The following is a 22,576-nucleotide window of genomic DNA, read 5'->3' as shown; positions in this document are numbered from 1 at the left end:
TCCACACCCATGTCACCACAGGCCAGTTCCATGGCTTGCAGGAGATTTACCCTGGTGTAAGGTTGGCGTTTAAATACCTTCCACCGCCATGAGGAGAAGAATTCTTCAATGGGATTCAGGAAAGGAGAGTACGGTGGAAGGCAAAGATTGATAAAACTCTCTAACCAGGAGGCCTCTGTGAAAACTCACATTGTCCCAAACAAGAACATAGATGGGCTGCTCATCCTGACGCCCTAACAGAGTATCTCACATGTGATTGAGGAAAATGAGGAGCTGGTGAGTGTTGTAGGGCCTTAGGTTGGCCTGATGGTGGACAACACCATGATTGCTGATGGCAGCACACAATGTGACATTGCCACCACGCTGCCCAGGGACACCAACAATGGCCCGTTGGCCAATAACACTACGGCCTCTCCTTCTCCTTTTGGTGAGATTTGTATACCCAGCTTCATCCATGTAGATGTATTCATGGAGTTTTTCCATTGCATCCAGTTCAACTGTAAAGAGAATCACAGAGTATGGAACGGAAACATCCTCAGTTGCCCACTGGGAAAAAGTTTAAAAGTCAACGATCAGCTGAAAAATTCATCAATGCTTACAGGTTTCCGGGATTCTCAAGGGCCAAAAGTATCGGAACATTATCAGGAAAATGGTTTAACAATCAACAGTGCTCGTTACATTGAGACCGTTATCGCACACTTCTTCCCACACTGTCGACTTTGTTTTGAGGTGTTAAAGCGCCCTCCCTATAGTCCTGATCCTTCACCGGTTTGCACCATAGAAATCGGTCCTACGAGGACGAAGATTCACTTTTAATGAAGAAGCGAAGACAGCGGTGCATTCGTGGCTCGCGGCTCAGCTGTAAACGTTTTTTAGTCAGGGAATACGAAAGCTTGTTGACAGATGGCCAAACTGTATTGAAAAGCAAGGAGATTATGTTGAAAAACTACGTATTTGTCCTAAGTTAATTAAAATAAAATCCACAGCCAGAGTGTGGATAATTATTGCCAATATTTAAAAAATGTGTTAAAATTATAATTAAAAAAAGTAACTTTTAATAGCAAGAAACGATACATGTTACATTCTCATTAGGGCCTGAGCTCCCTCTAGAATACAGGTAGTCAATTATATTTTATTAGGATTCAGTGGCTTTATAAATCGAATCGTTGCCATAAGATTCGATTCATATACTGTGTGTGTGTGTGTGTGTGCGTTTTAGCACATTTAATCATTTAACGCCTGTCAGAAATATGGTTAGTTACACGACGCCGAGTGATCATCATCACAACAACAACAACAACAACAACGGACCCCTGTAGAAATGTAACGAGATCAACACCAGCGGGTTTACGCACGCGCGCGCGCGCGCTCGCTCGCTCGCCCGCGCACGCACGCAGGCGCTCACGCAGACACGCACGCACGCGACAAGACGCGACCCCGAAAGAGCGTCTCGCGCGCGCGCCCCTCTCTAGACAGGCGGAGAATAACGGAAAATAACAGAAAAAAAGGAGAAAGGGGGTATCCTGAGAGCGGAAGTCATTTGTTGTTTTGGATTAATATTATTATTATTGTTGTTGTTTTTTTAATGTGTGTGTTAAATTAGAATGAGATAATTAAGGATGAAGGCGGACATGGTGATGCTGAGGATGGTGTTGTTAGGCTGAGAGGAGCACAAAAGAAAAAAACATAATCTCTCCCTGACGGAGGAGGAGGAGGAGGAGGAGAACGGAAGAAAATAAACAGCGCGCCGAAAGAAAGAAAGAAAGACAGACAGTAAAGAAAAGAAGAAGAAGAAGACGACGAAAGGTAGCCGCTCGGATGCCGCCGCCATCGGCGCTATGCTAACACCGAGCTGGGTGATGCTGCTGGCGGGGCTCGTGTCGGGCTACATCCCGGACAGAGCGCACGGAGCCCCGCAGCCGGAAGGTGAGACGGGTCGGTCAGGGTGGGGGGGGGGGGGGGGGGGGTAGTGGTGGTGGTGGTGGTGGAGGGGGGAAGACTACTGCGCGCTAACACCATGGCTCGGGATGTATAAACATAAATACAGGCTCGCGACATCTCACCACCGCCATGAGGAGGATATTGTGCTGAAGAAGGGATGCGGCGTTAGCTTAGCTATAAACATCAAAGGGCAGACATGTTCTGTGCAGCTCAGTGTTTAGACATTCACTTGAATGATAATAAGAAACATATATATTTTTTCTTTTTTCAAGAAAAAATTAAATGTTGTATAGAATATATATATATATATATATATATATATATATATATATAAACATTTTAGTCGGTTACTATGAACTATGATGTTGTGCCTTTATTTATTTATTTATTTAAGGGGTAATATTGTAACGCTGAAACAGTACGTCGCGTTGCTGCGCATGCGCGCTGTCTTCTATTTTGGCCGCTACAATACACCCCCCCCCCCCCCCCAATAATTTCCATACATTCCCCGTTTAGACCAAATATACAAAATAGTAGTTTGTTATATTAAACCCCGCCCCCTCGTTTAACTCTATAGAAAGAAGAGATTCTAATCATAATATCCAGGAGAGATTGGGGGGGACGGGACAATCGATTCAGAGATGTATCAGGATTCTTTTGTGTGGCGATTCTAAAATCGTTAAAAATTTTTTACAATACATTTCAATATATGAGCAAAAGTATTTGGCCAAACCTGCTAATTATTTTAATCCGGCCCCTTATACCCAGTGAGAGCAACCCTAATGCTTCAGCATACCGAGACATCTTGGACAATGTTATGCTTCTATGCAACTTTGTGGCAACAGTTTGTCCCAGTGCGCAAAGCAAGGACTATAAAGACATGGTTTGTTTAGTTTGGTGTGGAAGAACTTGACTGGCCCTAACACACAGCCCTGACCTTTAACCTCATCGAGCACCTCTGGGATGAACTGGAACCGAGATTGTGAGCCAGACCTTCTCGTCCAACATCAGTGCCTGACCTCATTAACGCTCTACAGAATGAATGGACATGAGTTCCCACAAAAACACTCCAACATCTTGTGGAGAGCCTTCAAAGAAGAGATGAAGCTATATAGAGGCAAGGGGGACCAGCATTATACTGAAGTATATGCATTTGGATACGATGCCATTGCACGTTTGGTCAAATACTATTGTCCATATAGAGTGTGTGTGTGTGTGTGTGTGTGTGTGTGTTTGTGTGTGTATATGTTTGCATTTAAGGTGGTGAAATATTGCCGTTTCTCTATAATCCTGCAGATGCAATCAATAATCTATTTACATGGTAGGAGCAAATTATTTGCTAAGTATGCTCACAATAGTAACAAAATCTTGGAAAAAGATAAAACATTTAAATTGGGGTATTTATAAAATTGTAATACTTAAAGAATCGTAATACGAATCGAATCAGCATGCAGTATTGTGATGATATCATCGCAGTGTCCTTGGTGATTCCCATCCCTAATATCCAGAGCATCATTGCATAAAATATGGAGTGTATGTTTGTATTCAGAACATTGTTTTCCTTCAGATCAGTTTTCTCTATCTTAAAACAAAGGGGGGAAAAGGATGATTTATGTTAGATTGATATTGGAAATATGGCATGAATTATAAATATTAGTAAAAATATATGTCTAAGAACAGCCTGTCATGGTTTGCAATCATGATTTCTTGTGATATCTTTTCTTTGTTTTTTATCTGTCTATTTATCTATAATTTTACACTATGGTTACAAACCATTTGGAAGGTTTTCATGCTTTTGATGTACGAGTGTGCGAAAGGAGAAATTACCATTCTAAAGTTTTTATTTTAACCCCCATGCACCCTTCCCTTCTCTCTTTCACAGATGGTTCGGTCCACACAGTCGAGCCCGTCGAGGTACTCATTTAAGAAAAGAAAAAAAAAGCCCCTTTCCCTTTTTACTTCCCCTTTCTCACTTAATCTGAGTGAATTTTTGGTTTTGTCCCAAACTCTAGTGTTTAATACAATTTAGTGCGCACACTAGAACTGGAACATTAGGCATATAAAGAAACAGGTAGCGATTAAGTCACTGCCAGTGCTGTATTTCCCACAATGCACCGTGATCGACATGTTATGTCACAAAACATAACATGTATAATAAAGTAGTGAAATAATACACTAATTCACAATTGTAGCATCTTAGGCGGAACGACCTTGCATGAAACGTCAGCGTTTGGGACACAGCCGTCCGCTCTCCTCCCAGAGACAGGCCCGGTACCGACCCCGCCCCTCTCAGTGACCACCACACAGACTGTCTGTCTCGTATGATGGCTTTCTTTTCCGGCTCCTCGACTTCCCCAAACTCTAACCTGTGATTTTTGCTCCTAACCTCTGGCTCTCTTTTGAGCTCCTCCTCTTCTCCTTCCTTTTCTCACCAGCTCGCCAATGAGCGCACTTCATTGGGCATCTCCTGTCTTCTTGTTCTGAACGTTCATGCTAAGAGCTAACCTTAACTCTCCTCTCCCTTCTCAGTGACTTTCCCCCCCCCAAAAAAAGGAATTTATGCAACCTCTCTCTCTCTCTCTCTGATCTTTTCTTTCGTTTCATAAGCCGCATTGTCTCTCGACAGTATTAGGATGGATGTGTGTAGTTAACTGCCATATCTGACTTATCGATCTCTTCTTTCCTCTTCTTCCCTTCTCTCCTTCTCACCCTTTCCTTTATGACATCCTAATTTATCCTTATCTTTCTTTAATTTTAAATACAACCTCTCTCTCCCTCTCTCTCTCTTCTTGCTACTGCCTTATTTTTCTCGTCCTTTTTCGCCTTTTTTGTTATTTCTTTCTCATTTGCATTGCTTTTTTTGTTTTACTCTTTCTTTCTACCTTGCTGTCTGTCTGTTGTCCCTGTTTCAGTGTCTTTCTCCCGGGACGTGTCCCTCTCCCCTCCAGCCTACGTGGTCATCCTGCTCTCGTGCTCGGGGTTGGTCTCCTTCATCCTGCTGCTCCTCACTTGTCTGTGTTGTAAGAGAGGCAGCGTCGGCTTCAACGTGAGTCTTGCCTGCAGCTTTTACCTTTTATACTTCCACGTTTTATTGTACAGCCTGTCTTATGTTGTCTGTCTTTCACTTTCCTTTGCCTCTACTTCTCTCTGCCTTCTTATTTCTTTCTTTCTCTCTCTTTCTCTGCCTCACTTTATCACTACCTGTCTTTTTCTTTTTCACACTCTTTCACGTCTCTTTCTGTTTCACTGTCTTACTAACTGTCTCACTCATCTCTCTGCTCTCGTTCAATCTTTCTCATTCTCTCTCTCCATTCACCCACTGTCTCACTCATACGATCTCTCATTGTCCTACTTTACCTGTTTCTCTTCCTATCTGTCTCACTCCCTGCATCATTCTCTTTCTCTCTCTCTTTCTTTCTCTCTCTTTCTGTATCATTCTCCCTCACTCCCTTTCTCTATACACCTCTTTTTTTCTCTCTCACCATTTTTTCTTTTTTTTTTTCTTTTTATTTGTACTTCCACTACACTACACCACACTACACTATTGTCCCTCTCTGTCTCACTCTCTTCTTCTTGCTGTCTTCTCTTCCACTCACTCTCTATCTATATTCCTTCACTGCGTTCTGCTCTCTCTCTCTCTCTCTCTCTCTCTCTTTTTGTGTGTGTCTCTCTCTCTAAGGAGTTTGATAATGCTGATGGTGAGGAATGTTCCAGTCCTGTTCCTGAGGACAGTGTGTCCTCGTGTGTGTCTCTGCCCGAGGTTTACACACTTCCTCTGCGAGACAGAGCATGCTCAACGCTGCCTAATGGCACAGGTGAACACACACACGCACACACACACACACACAAGATGTGAACACATATGATAATCATTATACAGTGCATAAATAATATCAGCTATAAAACTCAACAGAGAGATTTATTCACACAGGCTCGAGTACGCAGTGTTTTCGCAGACACACTCTCAACTACCTGCAGGAGATCGGAAATGGCTGGTTTGGAAAGGTACACACTTTATTCAATATATTTGTATTAAATAAACCATCGAATAATTCATAGAATAAACATAGAAATAAAAATGTGATCACTTAGACATTAACATACCCTCCTTCCCTCTCTCTCTCTCTCTCTCTCTCTCTCTCTCTCTCTCTCTCTTCTCGCCCCCTGCACTTCTTCAGGTGATCTTGGCGGAGGTGCTGTGTGACTGCAGCCCCTCTCAGGTGGTGGTTAAAGAGCTGAAGGTCAGTGCCAGTCCTCTGGAGCAGCGTAAGTTCCTGGCCGAAGCCGAGCCGTACAGGTGAGAACGTCTGTACCCTGTAGGAACCTGAAGAGAAAAGCAAAAAGACACGACTAGGAAACCTGTGTGAGGGGATTTATAAACTAAACAATAAAAATGCGGCGTCAAGCTTTGACCACATAAGGACGTGATGATGATGATGATGATGTTGGCAGGGGAATTCACAGCCGGTCATTAAGTCGTTTTAGAAACTGAAAGTTGAAATGAGGTTTCTGTAGACTAGCACGATCAGATGGTTAAAATTCCATTGGTAACCAATTTCTCATGCGGCAGGAAGCGCCTCAGGTCTCGTCCCAACTGCAGGATGTTGCAGCGCTTTGATGCATCAGCAGAATAAAATATAAAAACCTAAATATAATACTAACAGCAGCAGTAGCAGTAGTAGTAGTAGGACACATTGCCCAGCCTTGAATTGCATGACTAACTGCCTACTTTACCAAAATAAATATTCAGCCTGTAGTACAAAAAAAATCACATCACGATTATTTTGACACGTAATGTAATTGCGACCTAAACTGTGATGTGATATGTAAGTATTAAATGTAGCCTTTATACAAATTAATTTATCTTGATCAGGCATCATTAAATGGCGGACCTGGGTCAGACAGAGTGATAGTTCTATCCGGACCCTGATTCTTTTCTGATAAAGGGCTTTTTCTACAAATTTGTCCTGCTGGAAGTTTAAAAGCATTTAGTGTCATGTGTAGTATGCACTAATAAAACGCAAACATGTTCGCAGTAGCCCGAGGTGAGGGCGTGTAAAATACCTGAACTGAGAGCCCAGTATGACAGAGCAAACAGGAGTCCTTTCATGTTAATTTACAGCCCAGCAGTGTGCAAATGAAGATTCATTAAAGATTGATTACAAGGAAACATACAAGGCTATCAAAGACTGACAATAAATAATATTAAAATGCTATTAAAAAAAATATAAATTGCTTATTTTTTATAGACTTATAATGACTGCATTATAACACAAACGTGAAATTCGGACCTCGGCTCGATGAAAATTTTATTGACTGGGCAAATAATCTTGTTAAGAGGATGTTAGCCAGTATTTACTCATCAACTCAAAATTGTTGTTAATATTAATAATAATAATAATAATAATATATAATAATGAATAATTAAATTGTTTGACAAACTGTACATAAATTCATAAAACTCCATAAATGCGTATATTCTCTGTAACGAATTACAGTCTTTTGTGATTAAATAATTCACAGGTCCATACATTGATTTTCATTTTAAGAGATTAACTGTGCAGAAATAATAACCCATTGTGCCTAAGAAGAATTATTGTAATACAGTAAAAGCCTCCAAATCCTAAAGCGCATCAGCATGAGTTATAAACATCCTAAACGGAAACAAGAACCGAAACTGCTGCTCTCTCCTTCTCTTTCTCTCTTTGGTGTCAATAAAAGCAACACTCGTTGTCTCTGGAAGCCTTTGCATGCAGTAGAGGGTGGATAGCACTTTCCTGTCCGTATGTGTTACTCCACAGTGTTCATAGCGCTCATATTATACGCAGGAAAAGTATTAACACACAAAATACCGTATTTAACAGTATACATGTATATACAGTATATCATGTGCATAATCTCATAAAAATCCTCCTCGCTTGCTTTTGATGAACGCTAATCCCTTGTGTGTCTGTTCATTTTAATCTAATGCTTATTTGATAGCTCTCGCGAGAGCAGCGGGGGCGTGGTCATGTATCGTGATCCTCAGAACTGCTTATTTTAACTCAGCACCTTATCAAATGTCAGTTGTTACGCGATTACGCTCGGAAAATGTCTACAGCGCGGGGCGACTGTGTGAGATAAATCAAGCGCATTATTGTTATAAATGGGTTACTGAGCACTCAGCAGATCTGACCTATATACGGCACTGTACCACCACATCCCCCACCCCCCCGGCTTTTTTCATTTTTTATTTAGACTGCTTTGTTGACATGCATCGCTGCGAGCTAAACCACCACTTACGTAACTGCTTATATATACAGGATGAATGTATGATTTTGATTATGTCTGTTCCCAGAATAAAAGGAAAACAGGGTTAAAAAACACACACATAAACTTGCATAAAATTAATAAAAATTATACTATAAAATTAATAATGATAAATAATTACAATAATTAAGTGATCTAATTTATGCATGATAATACAATTTAGTTAGGCATTTGCTTCTCTGTGTATATAGCATTCGTTTTCTCCTAGACTTTAAATGTGTCTTTCCCCGTTTCAGTGACAACTCTCTCTCTCTCCTCAGGAGTCTCCACCACCCCAATATCCTACAGTGTTTGGGTCAGTGCAGTGAGAATATCCCTTATCTCCTGGTTATGGAGTTCTGCCAGCTGGTGAGAATTAAGATCGATCTATCTATCTGTCTGTCTGTCCAATCTTATTATCTAAAACATAACTAAAAAAATGTCTGACTTGTATTTTTTGTAAAATACAGCACTGTGCAAGCATATTAACCCCTTCATATTAAATAAAATTAAATGATGTAGATTGAACTAAAGAAACAAAAATGTTTTTATGCAAGTGCCCAAAGATACGATAGACAAGATGGTTGTCTATCCAGCAACCTTAGCAACCTCATTTCCGCTCTCGTGCTATATGAAATGAAGAAATAAGGAATAAAGAAATGGGGGTGTCAAGACTTTTGCACAGTACTGTATACAGTAACACAATTAAACATTTAACTTGCTTAATGAAGAGCTTTTTCTACTCCAGAGGTCTTGAGTTTTTAATATTAATATAACATGAATATCTTGTACACGAATAAGTGTTTACTTTTCTTTTCTTTTCTTTTCTTTTCTTTTCTTTTTAATACCATTGCACCCAGGGCGATCTCAAGCGGTATTTAAGAGCTCAGAGGAAGTCGGACGGCATGACCCCTGACCTTTTGAACCGTGACCTATTGACATTGCAGCGGATGGCGTATGAGATCACGTCAGGTCTTTTACACCTCCATGAGAACAATTACATCCACAGGTGAGCAGACAGCAAAGCTCAAATGTGTCCGAAGACCCTCTGTGTCCTGATTGGACATTTCTGACTGTTGCTGGATTGTCAGGATAACTCTCGTTACAGGGTAGCTTTTTTAAGAGACAGGGTTAAAATCTATGGCTAATGAACTCCTGCTATATCTACAGCGATCTGGCACTGAGGAACTGCCTGCTAACCTCAGACCTGACAGTCCGGATTGGAGACTACGGCCTCTCGCACAACCACTATAAGGTACTACTACAGGATAACCTTTTTTTATTACTTCATTCTGAAGCTATCTTGTGTCTGAATGTAGCAGGAAAGACTAAACCTTTTTTAGGGTTATTGATTGCCGAACACGATTCCATAGCAGCGGTCACAATGCCAAGAGCTCACTCCAGCCTCGAACCAGAATAAATACTACGTAGTGCAACCAACAATATAAATAATCTGTGTAAAAATTGAGAACTATACTATGGTTATTATTAAAAAAACAAACATTAATGTGTGTCTATGAGGCAGAAAAACAGTTTATATCAGGAAGAATGATTCTGTTTTTTTCCAATTTAAACAGGAGGACTATTATTTAACTCCCGATAAGCTGTGGATTCCCCTGCGCTGGATCGCTCCAGAGCTTCTGGAGGAGTTCAGAGGAGAATTAGTGGTTACAGACCAGACCAAGACCAGCAACGTTTGGTATGTACCATTATTTGTGCGTTAAGTGCCTTACTTTTGGAATTAGTGCCGAGTTTACGAATTTATACCACCTATAGATTTTTTTTATTAGAATAAATCAGGACACTTTAAATATGTTTAAGTATACGAGGATTATATACCAGGTTGATCTCATGTTCTACGTAAATATTCTGTGGCGACCTAAATGCTGCTTGTGTTTTACTGATTGGAAAGGTCCTTAGGCGTGGTGATTTGGGAGCTGTTTGAATTCGGCGCACAACCACATCGCCATTTAAGTGATGAAGAAGTTCTCACGTTTGTCATTAAGGAGAGACAGATTACGCTAGCTCAACCACGTCTCAAACTCTCCCACGCCGACTACTGGTCAGTTTCAATTTCTCCTTCTTCTTCTATATTCACAATTAAGAACTGGTCTTACATGTTGGGTTAAATATCTTTGGTCGTAATCGCATCACAGTGAAAGCAAGGAAAAACGGTCACAATTTATAATCGTTTGTCTGTTTTTAGGTACGAAGTCATGCAGTCATGCTGGCTTCCACCTCCTCAGCGTCCAACAGTCAACGAAATCTTCATCCTCCTTTCCTCTCTCCTGGCCGCAGAACAAGGGACTAGCAGGAGGAGCGTGGCAGAGGATGAGGACGAAGACGAGTATGAGGAAGCACACGGCAGACGGAGGCGAGGAGAAAGCGAGGAGTCTTTTGAAAGACGATGGGACTCGCTTCGCCCCAGCGCATTTCAGTCAGGTGCAGGTGAACGACAGAAAGAGAGAGGATACAGCAGAGAGGAGGGTAACTCCTTCCCTCTTTTGGATCCCGTGAATTCAATCCCTCCTTCGTCACACGAGCTTGATGACATCCTGACAGTCACTGAGACTAGCAAAGGATTGAATTTTGAATATTTTTGGGAAAAAGCACATGGTAGGAGGGGTTATAAACCACTTCCTCCTCCTCAGCCAATACCAACGCCCAACTCCGGTCATCGTCAGTCTTTGGACACGCCCACAGTTGTGCCTGTGATTAGCGCACGTAGCCCTTCATTAGCCAGCGAGTACTACATCCGTTTGGAGGAACACACCCCGCAGGAAAAATCCAGTAATCTTAAAGGGAGGTCATTCTTGTCCCAAAAAAATTCATCTAGTCCTGGTGACTTGGAGTTGGTAGAGATTTCTAGTGGGACACTGGGTAAGGGAAAGACTACCTACCAGAATACTGTTGGACAAGGTGCCTCTCAGACACTCCAGACTGTGAGATCCAGTGAAATCCATGTCCTGGTGCCAAACACAGGTCTGGTAGAGCTCAGTAAAGAAAGTTCTAACAGAGTAACCGATTACGCGGTAGTAGACATCGGGGATGTCAAAAGAGACCCAAACCTGAGACGCTCTGGATCTGTAACTTCCCAAGTACCAATCCTTCCACCAAAACCTCGCTCAATGTCGATGTCTTCAGGCAGCAATCTACTATCTCGGCCTCTCCCAGTTCCTCCACCTATGTATGCCCGCTCATATGGCCTAGGTCACTACCCTGCACCCTCTTATCCCATTAGCAAATCAGAGACTTCAGATTCTTTGTTTATGAGCAGCTGCTCAACCTCAAAAGCCAACTTTGATCATCTGGGATTTAACAGGACACACCAGAGGCTGCCCCCATCTCCGTCACATTCTCCCTCCATCCCTCCATCCTCCATGTTTCCTCCGCCTCAGAGTTGTCCTCCACCCCTTCCTTCTCACTACAGACCCCAAAAGGATCCCTTCCACAATTACGAGGGTGAAGCATTCCCCAGACATAACAATCCTGCGGTGCACTTAGACAGAGACCTGTTAAGCTGTGACTATTCTGAGAAGCAGACTGCTGGCAGGAGTACGTGTTCCCAGTCATTGCACAACATGAAGAACGAGTCCCCGGGAGGCAGAGAATCACCCTATTCTAACATGTTTCACTCAGAGTCGATTCCAGAAATTGAAAGAAAGTCTTCCTCCAGCACAACATACTCAGAAGATGACTATAATTCCCCGTTTGTATCTCCAAGTAGACTCAGCAGTGGTACTATCATCGAACACATCAGCTTGGTCGATGACCCGGATCCCGCTACAGCAGAACTGTTCTCCAGAGGCATGAAAAGAACCCAATCACGTCTTGACACAATTCTTCCAGCTCTCTGGAAGGAGGAGGATGCAGAGATGCATCGTGAGCGAGTTGCAGCAGCTAGGAAGTCACCAATACACCTGTTCTTGACGGAAATCTCCAGCGAGCCATTAGACTCCAGTGTCGGGGAAACCCCATGGGGCAGGGATAATGAAAAGGATAGTGAATTTAAAGGGATGCGACGCTCTCAGTCCCTCCTCACTGAACTCAATTCAGCATGGGATTCCAATGCAACTCCAGTAGATGGTGGTATTAAAAAGAAGGATTTGTTCCTAACTGAGATTGACAGTGCAATGTCAGATTGTGAAGATGTATATGATGGTGATGGAGGCGTCCCAGTGTCTCGCTTTGGGACCACGCCATTTCCCTATGCGCGTCCTGAAGATTTGTCTACATATGCTGAAGCAGACGATGTTTTTACACAAGAAATGAAGAGATCGCAATCTCTACTGTCTGAGGTAAACCCTGGGAACATGGAGTCAGAGAAGAAAGACATGACCAGAGACGAGTTTCTAAAAGAGATTCAATCAGCTGAGACGTTTCTCACTGAGATAATAACAAGACAAAACAAACAGGAAGAAAGTCAATCACCTGAGGCAATATCACCTGTGTATGAGTCCATATGCATTGACCAAACATTAACACCAAATATAAAATTTGAAACATTAGCCACGCCTTTGAGCGATACGAAAGAGGCAATTTACGCCCAAGTTACTAAAAGAGCTAAAAGAAATGACATAAAAGTTGCACTCCGTCCAGAAATGCCTGTTTTTCAAATAGGATCAGAACTACAAAACCTCAAAAAAGAGCCAAATGTATCCACTTATGCTCACACAGATAAAGAAGAAACTGATTTGAAACCCAGAAGCCCTGCTCATTTCATTCCTTCAGACGTCCTGCCCAAAACAGGGCTTTTAATGGACCAGATATCCCCAGTGCGAACCGAGAGAACAGATGTCGACATAATTGAGGGTGAAACGGAAGAAACGCTCAATAATGTTAGCTTAGAACCATTGAAACAGTCTGAAGTTCAGTGTATGTCAAAGGGTACCATAGATAAAGATGTAAAAGAAGTTAGCGATAAGAGTATTTTTACTGACAAAACTGAGTGCGCTGGTAACAAGATTGTGGAGGAAATCCATGTGCACGATCCACTGGTGTTCAGAACAGAATCATTTGAAAGTTCAGATCAATTCTTTAATGTAAAAGCATCTCTGTATGGAGATATTTCTGATCGTGGTAGTTTATCAGGTTCCTATGCCTCCACAACTGAACAAGTATGTGACCAAGTTATTCAAGGTTGTACAAGTCAAGACTTTCCTCAAATCTCCCCAAAAGAGACATTGTTTACCTCTGATGAACAAGCTACGGATTTTTTTATGAGAACCAAACACAGTGGTAAAGAATTCGACAGCCTAAAAGAGGGCATGAGTGCAGCTGACTCTATGCTGTCTCTTGGTGAAGCAAGCTGCGAGGTGTTACCTCTGTCCTTTCCAAGGGAACCAAATTCTGAACAATCCCTGTCTACTATGACACCTACAGACTCAACAATGTCACCTCTTACTTCTAGCTCTATGGACTGCCTCACACCTGGAGACCCATGGGCTAGTGGCGGAGGCACTGGCTGGAGGATCTTGGGTACCGAAACCCCCTATCGAGATTCAGCTTATTTTTCTGACAATGACTGGGATGGTGGGGAAGGTTTGCCCAGAAGAGGTTCCGACGGATTGGGATCTTCCCGTCCAGGCAGTGTTCGACCTGGTGAGAGAGGTACACTGATGGGAATCGAAGAAAAAACAGAGGTAGAGGACGATGTTCAGGATGGCAAAGCAGCTAAAATATTACTTAATGCTGTCCTGGATTCGGTGAAAAACATTACTGAAATGAGTCCTAAACATGGTAGAGATGGTACTTTGATTTCAGACTTGGAGAATTCTGAGGTATCCAAAACTGAAAACAGTGCTATTAATGAGTTGCTTTGTGCATTTCAGGATTCACCGCTAAAAGCTTTTTCAGGAACCGATGTCTCCAGGTTTTCCTTTCAAATATCTCCTGATTTAAGTGAAGATAAGTACCTTCACAATGTGGAAATACTTACCAAAACAATAGCACAACCTTTAGAAAATATTCACAAGACAAGCATTATGGAGGAAATTCCTGAAACTTATTCAGAAAAAAGTGAATATGAACTGACATACACATCAAAAGGTAAAGAAATTCAGAGGGAAGCCCTTAGGTCAGGAAAGCAGACACTGGATAAACAAGACAGTGATGCAAATGAATTGGGCTTGAGAAACTTTACTTTTACAGAAGAAATGGAGGAGCAATCAAAGGCAAAGTCTGAAGCTGAAAACCTGTTAACTGAAGCTGAGCTTTGCTTCACAACAAAGAAATCTTCGCACATCGAACGGGAGCATGAAGACCTGAAAGACTGTTCTCCAAAGGAATGTTTTGATGAATTTGAGGAGGATGTCTCAAAGAAGCTAACTGTGAAAGCAAAGGAATTACGGAAGATTCTTGAAGAACCTGGTTCCACAAACAGATTGTTGAAAGATTCAGTTATTTGTCATCCACTTCAGCAAGATGATCATCAAATCTGGACAACGGAAAATGACCAGTGGGCTTCACCTGAAAAGAACACACAGGTGTCCAGTGAAAATTACAAGAAAGGACCTGAGGGAAATGACCTCTGTGAATCTTTTAAAAATGACCAGTGGGAATCAGCTGAAAATGACCTGTGGTCATCAACTGAAAACGACCAGTGGGCATTGCCTGAAAACAACCAATCAGCATCAGACAAGAGATCTGAAAAAGAACTTGCGTCAGAATTCTTTCCAGGTTTAGGACAAAACAAGTGCACAGAAAACGAGATTTTTGGGACGAGCCATGAGTTTTGGGAAATGGAAAACGATGAATTAGCAAAAAGTGAACCTCATCCGATCATTATAGAGACATGTGAAAGCACCTGCGCTGATGAAAAGCCACAGCCTAGCAAAAATCAATCAATGTTGTCCAATTGGGTCCCAGAAAATCTTGAATCTCAACAGAGGATGGGCATCCATCAGGAAGAAAACAGTCAGACTCTTTATGTGGAGAACAGGGAATCGGATCAGGGTGAGAACCTTAAAGTGGAAGTGGACAATTTGGAGAACCCAGAGCAAGAGCTGGTCAAACATTGTAACGGCGTTGGAAGAAAAAGCGGTGATTGCAATGCATCCATCCAAAATGAGGCAGAAGATGAATTTCCAGAAGGTGAAGGAAATCAGATCTTTAGCGGACTACCTGACGTCCTTGATGTAAAGAAAGAGGCTGGAGAAGGCGAACACCATTTTGCTAAATCAGGAGGGTGTGAAGGCATAAAGATTCAGACTGAGTCTTATACCAATCACAACAATAACTGGGTCATTGCACCATCTGAAACTGATGAGATCCAGGCCATTAAACCCCACTTAACTTCAGTACATCAAGACACATATTTTAGTCGGAATGTTGAAAATAATCACTGCCAAACATCAAGCAGAGAGACAGGTGGGGATTTATTCCTTGAAAATGACAGATCAGATTCTCCATCTTGTCCCATTCTCACCGTTAAGGCCGAAACAGAATCTTGCACGATCCACAGCAGCGACGTCCAGTGCTGCTCTCCTGCCTTAATGTCTATGGATATATCGAACTGTGATGCTTCACAGCATGCAGAAGTGCCCGACTGCCAAAGCCCAAACAGTTTCCCAAACATGGTACACCACATAGAGATCAAGTCTGGTTCGACTGATCAACCCTGGGTGGATGTCACAGACCATGAAAGTCTATTGATCTTCTCTAACGATTCAGATTCTTTTAACAGATCCACACCTGAATGCTCAACCAGTACCCACAGCAAAGGCATTACTGCGAATTTGGGGCAAAAACCATCACTGATCGCTGAAGATTCATCCCACCTGTTATCCGATTGCATAAACGAGGATGACCTGAGGAAAAACAAGTCTCACTCTGTGATCTCTCAGAGCTCCTTGAACTCCATCCCGGAATTGCTCATCTCAGAGTGGAAGGATTTGGACGAGGAACCTTTGGAGGATTTCGAAAAGCTGGAGAAGTTATGCTGCATTTCTGGAGATGAAGATATCCTGGGAGACCTCTTGCTAGGAAATTTGGAACTACTAGAATCCTTGAAGAAGAATCATCAGGCTTTGCCTAGCACCAAGGATGACCATGAGAACACAAGAGTTGAGCTGAGCGAGGAGGTTCAGGGAATCTCGCACATTCCCGTGAATGAACTGGAAGAAAATAAGCTTTTACTAGAAAAGAAAGATGGCATGAACTTCTCACCAGGGCTTTTACCATGTCAGTTGAGCGAAGGTGCCAAAGGTCAGAGGTTGGTTTCGCAAATGCCAGCTAAAAATGGGCTAATGATGCAGGTAAAGCATGTCTTGCAAACAGAGTTTGATTATATATATTTGTTTTTCAAAAATGTATGCAGTGCAAGCATACCCAAGACATATTGATGATTGATTTCTTTTTATTTCTTGCAAACGTCCACTGTTTTAAGGTTTGTGAAGAAAAACTGCAGTACTCCCTGAGTGAGAATGTTCAAACCAATGTACTTTGGGGATCCACCGTGACCGAAAGTGTTGTTCTGCATCCATGGGCAGAAACCAGCATCAGCACTGCCAGTGATGCTGCCAATATACAGATGTCAAGAGGAACTGAGAGGTTTGTCATGTTTTGGTTTAAAAGTGCCAATGTTTATGTCCTACCATGGAAATACAACTTCCCATTGCAGATTTCTGTTAAAACCTGTCATGTGTTTTTTTTTTTAACATATTTCCATGGTTTGATTTGATCTCCGCAGTAAAGATGACGCGGTCCCATCTATCCCAGTTTTGCCCAAAATTAAGGATGCTGAACAGGAAATGGGGACAACGAAAATGACGGCGAAGGCTGAAGTCACACCTGATCCACCTGCCGCTAACCAAGCTATGAAAGGTATATTTATTACTTATTAGCAAATGTAGGCAAAGTGAAATGGTAACCTAAGACATCTCACCTCAGTCTTATTTATTAAACAAAGTTATGTCATGCTATTTATCAATTTATAGTTACATTTAATCGGTTGCTTTCAGCTTGTGTAACGTTTAGTTTAAACATGTGAGGTTGCCAGATTAAGGAGAAATAAACAGGTATTGAAACTGACCCCTGAATAAAGAAATGGTGTTACGGACTATACCGGTCCTTACTCCAGTTCCTACCATCATTTCAAACTGGTATTCCACTTCAACACTTGCGTCTATTTTACACTTACACATCTTCTCTTTTTTTTCATCACACCATCACCATTATCATCATCGTCATCATCATCCTCTTTTCCAGCTAAACTGGCCCGCCTCTCCCTCTCTCTCCCCCCACTGCCTCTCTCGCTTCCCCTTTCTCCTGGTTCCAAAGGATTCTGGGAAGCAGGAGAAAACAGACTCAGCCGGAGAAGGGCCTTCTCAACAGGAAGCGACCCTGAGGAGGACGAGGAAGACGAAGAGCACGAGGACGATTCCTCTAGGAAGGTCATTGTCGTCACGGAGACCGATGTTCACAAGCGCGTGGGGCTGCGGAGCTTGCTAAAATCGCCGAAGGAACCCGTCGACAAAGAGAACCGCGACCACGGGAGGAACGTCTCCTTTTTCGATGATGTCACTGTCTATCTGTTTGATCAGGTAATTCGATGAAAGAACACCTAAATGGCTGGCAGCGTGCGAGGATCCGGATTGGTCAGTAATCATGTTATAATGTTTTTATTTTTCAGGAAACGCCAACCAATGAGCTGAGTTCCGGCTCCACCCCTACGAGTCCATCTCCTCTTGGAAAGCCCGCCCACTTTGATGGACACGGTTGGTGTATTAGTAAATTGAAAAGTGTGTAATCATGATTGCATTTCACTATAGTACATCTACAACACACTGATGAAAGTGGACGAAGAAAAAATAAAAGAAAGGTTTGCTTTTCAGACAGTTACTAGTTATATCTCACATTAAAAAAGGGGACATTGGTACGATTTTAAAGCATCGTTTTTAGAGCACCATTCTTACTTCCTTGGTTGTTTAATGTACGTTTAATGATCTAAAAATATCTTTAAAATGATATTGTTTTTGTTTTTTCCAGGAGGAGCGAGTGGACACAAAGCCAGCAAGAACAAAGAGCACGCAAAGTCGAAATCAGCACCGAGCTCATCAGTGACATCAGCATCGTCGCGCTTCACCGTCAGCCCCGCTGATGACCCTCATTTAGTCTGACACGCTTCGATGCGCATGCGCGCACACACACACGCACACCCTAAGGAAATATGTAGCGCTCTTGAGTGACGCTCGTCACCCAGAGGTTATTTTTTTAAACTCAGACTCCTGGTTTTTTTTGAGGCTGGAGGAAAAAAAAAAAAAAAACTAAATAAAAATATTTCAGGAAAACTGAAACGGAGTTCACGGCTATGCAATAGGAGTCTCGTTACGGTTGTACCAGCTTAACTGCTCTATTTTCATGGCTTCTTAAAGTACATTTGTATTCTGTATTCAGAAGGGGAAGCACTTTCTTCGACCAGTACCTGTCTGTCTGTGAGCTTCAGTAGAAATGTTAGGTGTGTGCTGAGGTCATAGGTTACAATATTATCGCGGTGTTGAGAGGTAAGGTTCGACAAGGATAAAAGTTCATAAATTCACACAGATGCGAATAATAGCATTAAGTGTTAAACATGACGATACGTTCTGCAGCCCTGATTATCGGCACACGCCTAACAGTAAGTGTAAACCTGTTCTTGTTGCAGTCGAGGCGACTCGAAGCCTCCGTATCTACCAGTGCAGTGCTCTTTTAGTCTTTGTACAAATGAATAGTGACATTACAACAATGTACAAACTCATTTTAGGATTTATTTCACCTTTATTCTTAGATTGCACGCAAGAAAAAAAAATACTGCTACCAACTGTCTAATTTCTGTTTTATACAGTGTCTTTAATTGTGAATTGCTATTTATTTATTTATTTGTTTGATTGTTTGTTTAGTTAGCACCCCCCCCCCCCAAGAAAAAGAAAAACACAAAAAAATTGCACATTTACTTTGTCTCAGATGTTATGCATTATTTTAATCAGGTGCTACCTGCATCAAAAGCCAGATTTATTTCGCCCCCATGAGCTTTGCAATATTTTTAAAAAAAATTATTTAGCTACTTACTTACCTAGATGTTAGTGTGTACTGATTTGTCACTTTAGCGTGTCTATTCGTAAATGTTATTTTGAAGCGTGTTTGGCACATCACATCATTTACGTTTAAGAGCAAAGAAATCGGAAACACACACACATACACACAAAACCATTAGTTAGGTTCATATTTAATTTGATAAATTAGCGTCAGAGGTAAAACCAGCTCATTTGTAAAAGTGGATTTCAGCAACCTGTTTCATTGCGAGGTTTCTTAAGGATTATTCTGGGGATGAAAAAAACAAAAAGGAAACTGTGAAACATTTAACGAACTGTTTGATGAAAATAAATTGTATTGGCTTATTAAAAAAAATCCTGCTGTCATTTGAAGGTTTTTTTTTTTGTAAATCACAGAAGCTTGTGATTAATGTTGTACTCTGCAAAATCCTTAGACATGTAACTGCGTAGAACAGGAGAATGTCTTCAAAGAAAAACTTTCTACATTCCAAAAATTATATTCTATAAAAAGTAGTAAACAGTTATTTATCTATCTATTTCCACGCTACTAAACATTCCACAGTCAACTGTTAGTGGTATCATAACAAAGTGGAAGAGATTGGCAATGACAAGCAACTCAGCCTCGAAGTGGGAGGCCACGTAAAATCACAGAGCAGGGTCGGCGGGAGCTGAGACACAGTGCACAGAGGTCGCAAACCTCAACTACAAACCTCCAAATTTCATGTGGCCTTCAGATTAGCTCAAGAACAATGTGTAGAGAGCTTCATGGAATGGGTTTATATGGCTGAGCAGCTGCATCCAAGCCTTACATTAAAGCACGCCGTCACTGGACTATAGAGCGGTGGAGACGTGTTCTGCATTGTGCCAAGTGTAAAGTTTGGTGTCGTATGATGTCCGGTTGTTTTTCAGTAGTTGGGCTCGGCCCCTTTTTTTCCGTGAAAGGAACTCCTAATACTCCTGCTTACCAAGACAACTTGGGCAATTTTATGCTCCCGACATGTTCCAACATGACTGCGCACCAGTGCACAAAGCAAAGTCCATAAAGACATGGATGAGTGAGTTTGGTTTGGAAGAACTTGAACTACAGTCCTGATTTCAACCCGATAGAACACCTTTGGGATGAATTAGAGCGGAGACTGCGAGAAACTATAATACTACACATTGCTGCCGTAATTAAAAGTCAAGTGAGTGTGTGTGAAATGGAGGGGTCAGAGTACATGAGTGGGAGAGGCCGAAGAGCAAAGGGGAGGCAAAGCTGAGAGAGAGTTGAGCTTCCTGTTCGCCTGATGGATGAAGCTCTTCTTTAGTCTGCTGGCCTGGAGACTCCGTAGTCTCCTCTCTGATGGCAGCAGACTGACGAAGCTCTGAGTTGGGTGGGTAGGGACATGGGCGATGCTGAGTGCTTTTTTGTGTGCGGCGGGTGTTGGAGATATCCTGGAGGCAGGGAAGAGAGACACCAACCATCTTCTCAGCTGCTCTCACTATGCGCTGGAGCGTCTTTCGGCAGGACGCATTGCAGGCGCCATACCGCACAATGATGCTGCTGGTCAGGATGCTCTTGATTGTGCCAGGAACTTGGTGCTTCTCACCCTCTCCACGGTCACACAATTGATGGTCAGGAGAACGCTGGGTGTGTGCTCTTCTGTAAGTTGTCTGTGCACCACCTGGCCAGGCAGCTCACCTCACTCTTGTAGTTCTCATCTCATCTCACATGCGAGAATAACAGCCTGACTCAGTGAGATGTTAAAAATGTCTATTTAGACATTAATGAGTTTCCATGCACAGTCTCTCGGTACGCGGGCAGTAATGTTGTCAGGACCCGGGACTTTGCGTGCATTTATCCTGTGGAAGGATCTTCTCACTCTGTCTGGGTAGAGCATCATCACCTGGTCGCCAGGAGGAAGTGGGCACTTCTGTGCTGTTGTGCTTTTCAAAGCGAGTGAAGAATCATTCAGCTCATTTAGCAGAAAGATAGAGCTGTCACATGTTTGCAGTGGGGGCTTGTAATTAGTGATAGTCTATATCCCGTGCAACAGGCTCCACGTGTTTCTGCTGTTGCTTAAGCAATGGTCTATACTCTTGGAGTACTGTCTCTTACCCTGCTTGATGCCGTGTGTCAGGTTGGCCCTAGCTGTCTTCAGGGCCACCATGTCTCCAGTTTTGAAAGCAGTGTTTCGTACCTTCAGTAGTCTGTAGACCTCCCCTGATGTAGGCAGTGACAGTTTCTGTGTACTCCTGAAAGTCTGTGGAGTTGTGGCAGCCTGCTTCAAAATATCCCAGTCTGTGGTGTTGGAGTACCTCAGAAGACCCTTCCGGCTGCACTTGTATCTGTTTGTGTACTGGTTTGGCAAATTTAACCAGTAGTCTGTATACAGGCATTAGCATGACAGTAATGTGGTCTGAGGCACAGAGGTGGGGGAGGGGGAGGGGTAGGGCCTTGTAAGCTCCTCTCTGAGTTGTGTAGACAAGGTCCAGTGTATTGTGTCCTCGTGTGGGAAAGCGGTTGTATTTTTGGAAATTTTTTAGGTCTGCATGATTAAAGTCCCCAGCCAAGATGAGAAAAGCATCTGGGTGAGCTGTCTGCTGCTCACTAATGAGCTGGTACAGTTCATTTAGTGCCTCACTCCTGTTGTTGTCATTGGAGCTAGGGGGTACATATATAGTCCAGATTAAAATGGCTGAATATTCCCTCGTTAGATAGAACGGTCGACACTTTATGATCATAGCCTCCACCAGGGAAGAGCAGTACGTACAGACAACAACAGCGTCATGACACCACACGTTACTGATGTAAACACAAAGTCCGCCGCCACGGGTCTTACCGCTCTCGACGAGAGCTCTGTCCGCTCGGTAGCATGTTAGCTGGTCGAGCTGAACGGCGCTATCTGAAATGCTGTTGTTGAGTCATGTTTCGGTAAATACAAAAGCACAACAGTATCTTATAACTGATTAAATTTTTTTTCATGATATATAAATGATTTAAATGTGAAAATGTCTTATTCAGTCCTGAATCGCTATTCTTTTGTTTGCCAATTCACATATTATCACACTGACTTAAAAATCAAATTTTTTAAAAAATAATTTATTATATTTAAAATAGACATTTGCTATTTTTCAGCTTGATCAGACATGACCCATCAGCCTTAGACATAAATAATTCTGTGCAAAGTGCACAAGCTTCTGAGTGGTGCAACAAAAACACATTTTTTGATGTTACATTATCGCAGATTATTATTCCTCAATTAAAAACTTAAAATCTGCCTTTTTCTCTAAACTCTGTTGGGACAAAAAGCCACCGGCACTTATTAGCATAATTA

At 42.2% G+C, this 22,576-nt stretch overlaps 1 protein-coding gene across 2 annotated transcripts; it reads left to right on the top strand.

The window, feature by feature from the left end:
* Positions 1-1,453: 1,453 nt before the first annotated feature.
* Positions 1,454-19,596, top strand: lmtk3 (lemur tyrosine kinase 3). Of its 2 annotated transcripts, none has more exons than XM_053495366.1 (16): positions 1,454-1,926; positions 4,854-4,987; positions 5,621-5,756; positions 5,873-5,946; positions 6,120-6,238; positions 8,511-8,598; positions 9,090-9,238; positions 9,400-9,484; positions 9,807-9,928; positions 10,142-10,291; positions 10,436-16,484; positions 16,616-16,779; positions 16,919-17,052; positions 17,509-17,771; positions 17,861-17,945; positions 18,217-19,596. In XM_053495366.1, exons 1-16 carry the CDS (start codon positions 1,839-1,841, stop codon positions 18,345-18,347), a joined length of 7,971 nt encoding a protein of 2,656 aa, XP_053351341.1. In that variant the 5' UTR covers positions 1,454-1,838; the 3' UTR covers positions 18,348-19,596. The 2 variants fall into 2 exon arrangements, with proteins under 2 accessions (XP_053351341.1, XP_053351340.1); XM_053495365.1 differs by having other exon boundaries at positions 17,437-17,771.
* Positions 19,597-22,576: the final 2,980 nt, after the last annotated feature.

This window comes from Clarias gariepinus, chromosome 4, assembly GCF_024256425.1.
Source record: "Clarias gariepinus isolate MV-2021 ecotype Netherlands chromosome 4, CGAR_prim_01v2, whole genome shotgun sequence".
In the NCBI taxonomy this organism is placed as follows: Eukaryota; Metazoa; Chordata; class Actinopteri; order Siluriformes; family Clariidae; genus Clarias; species Clarias gariepinus.
Note: the sequence above shows the minus strand (reverse complement) of the source record. Positions and strands in the feature narration are given on the sequence as shown.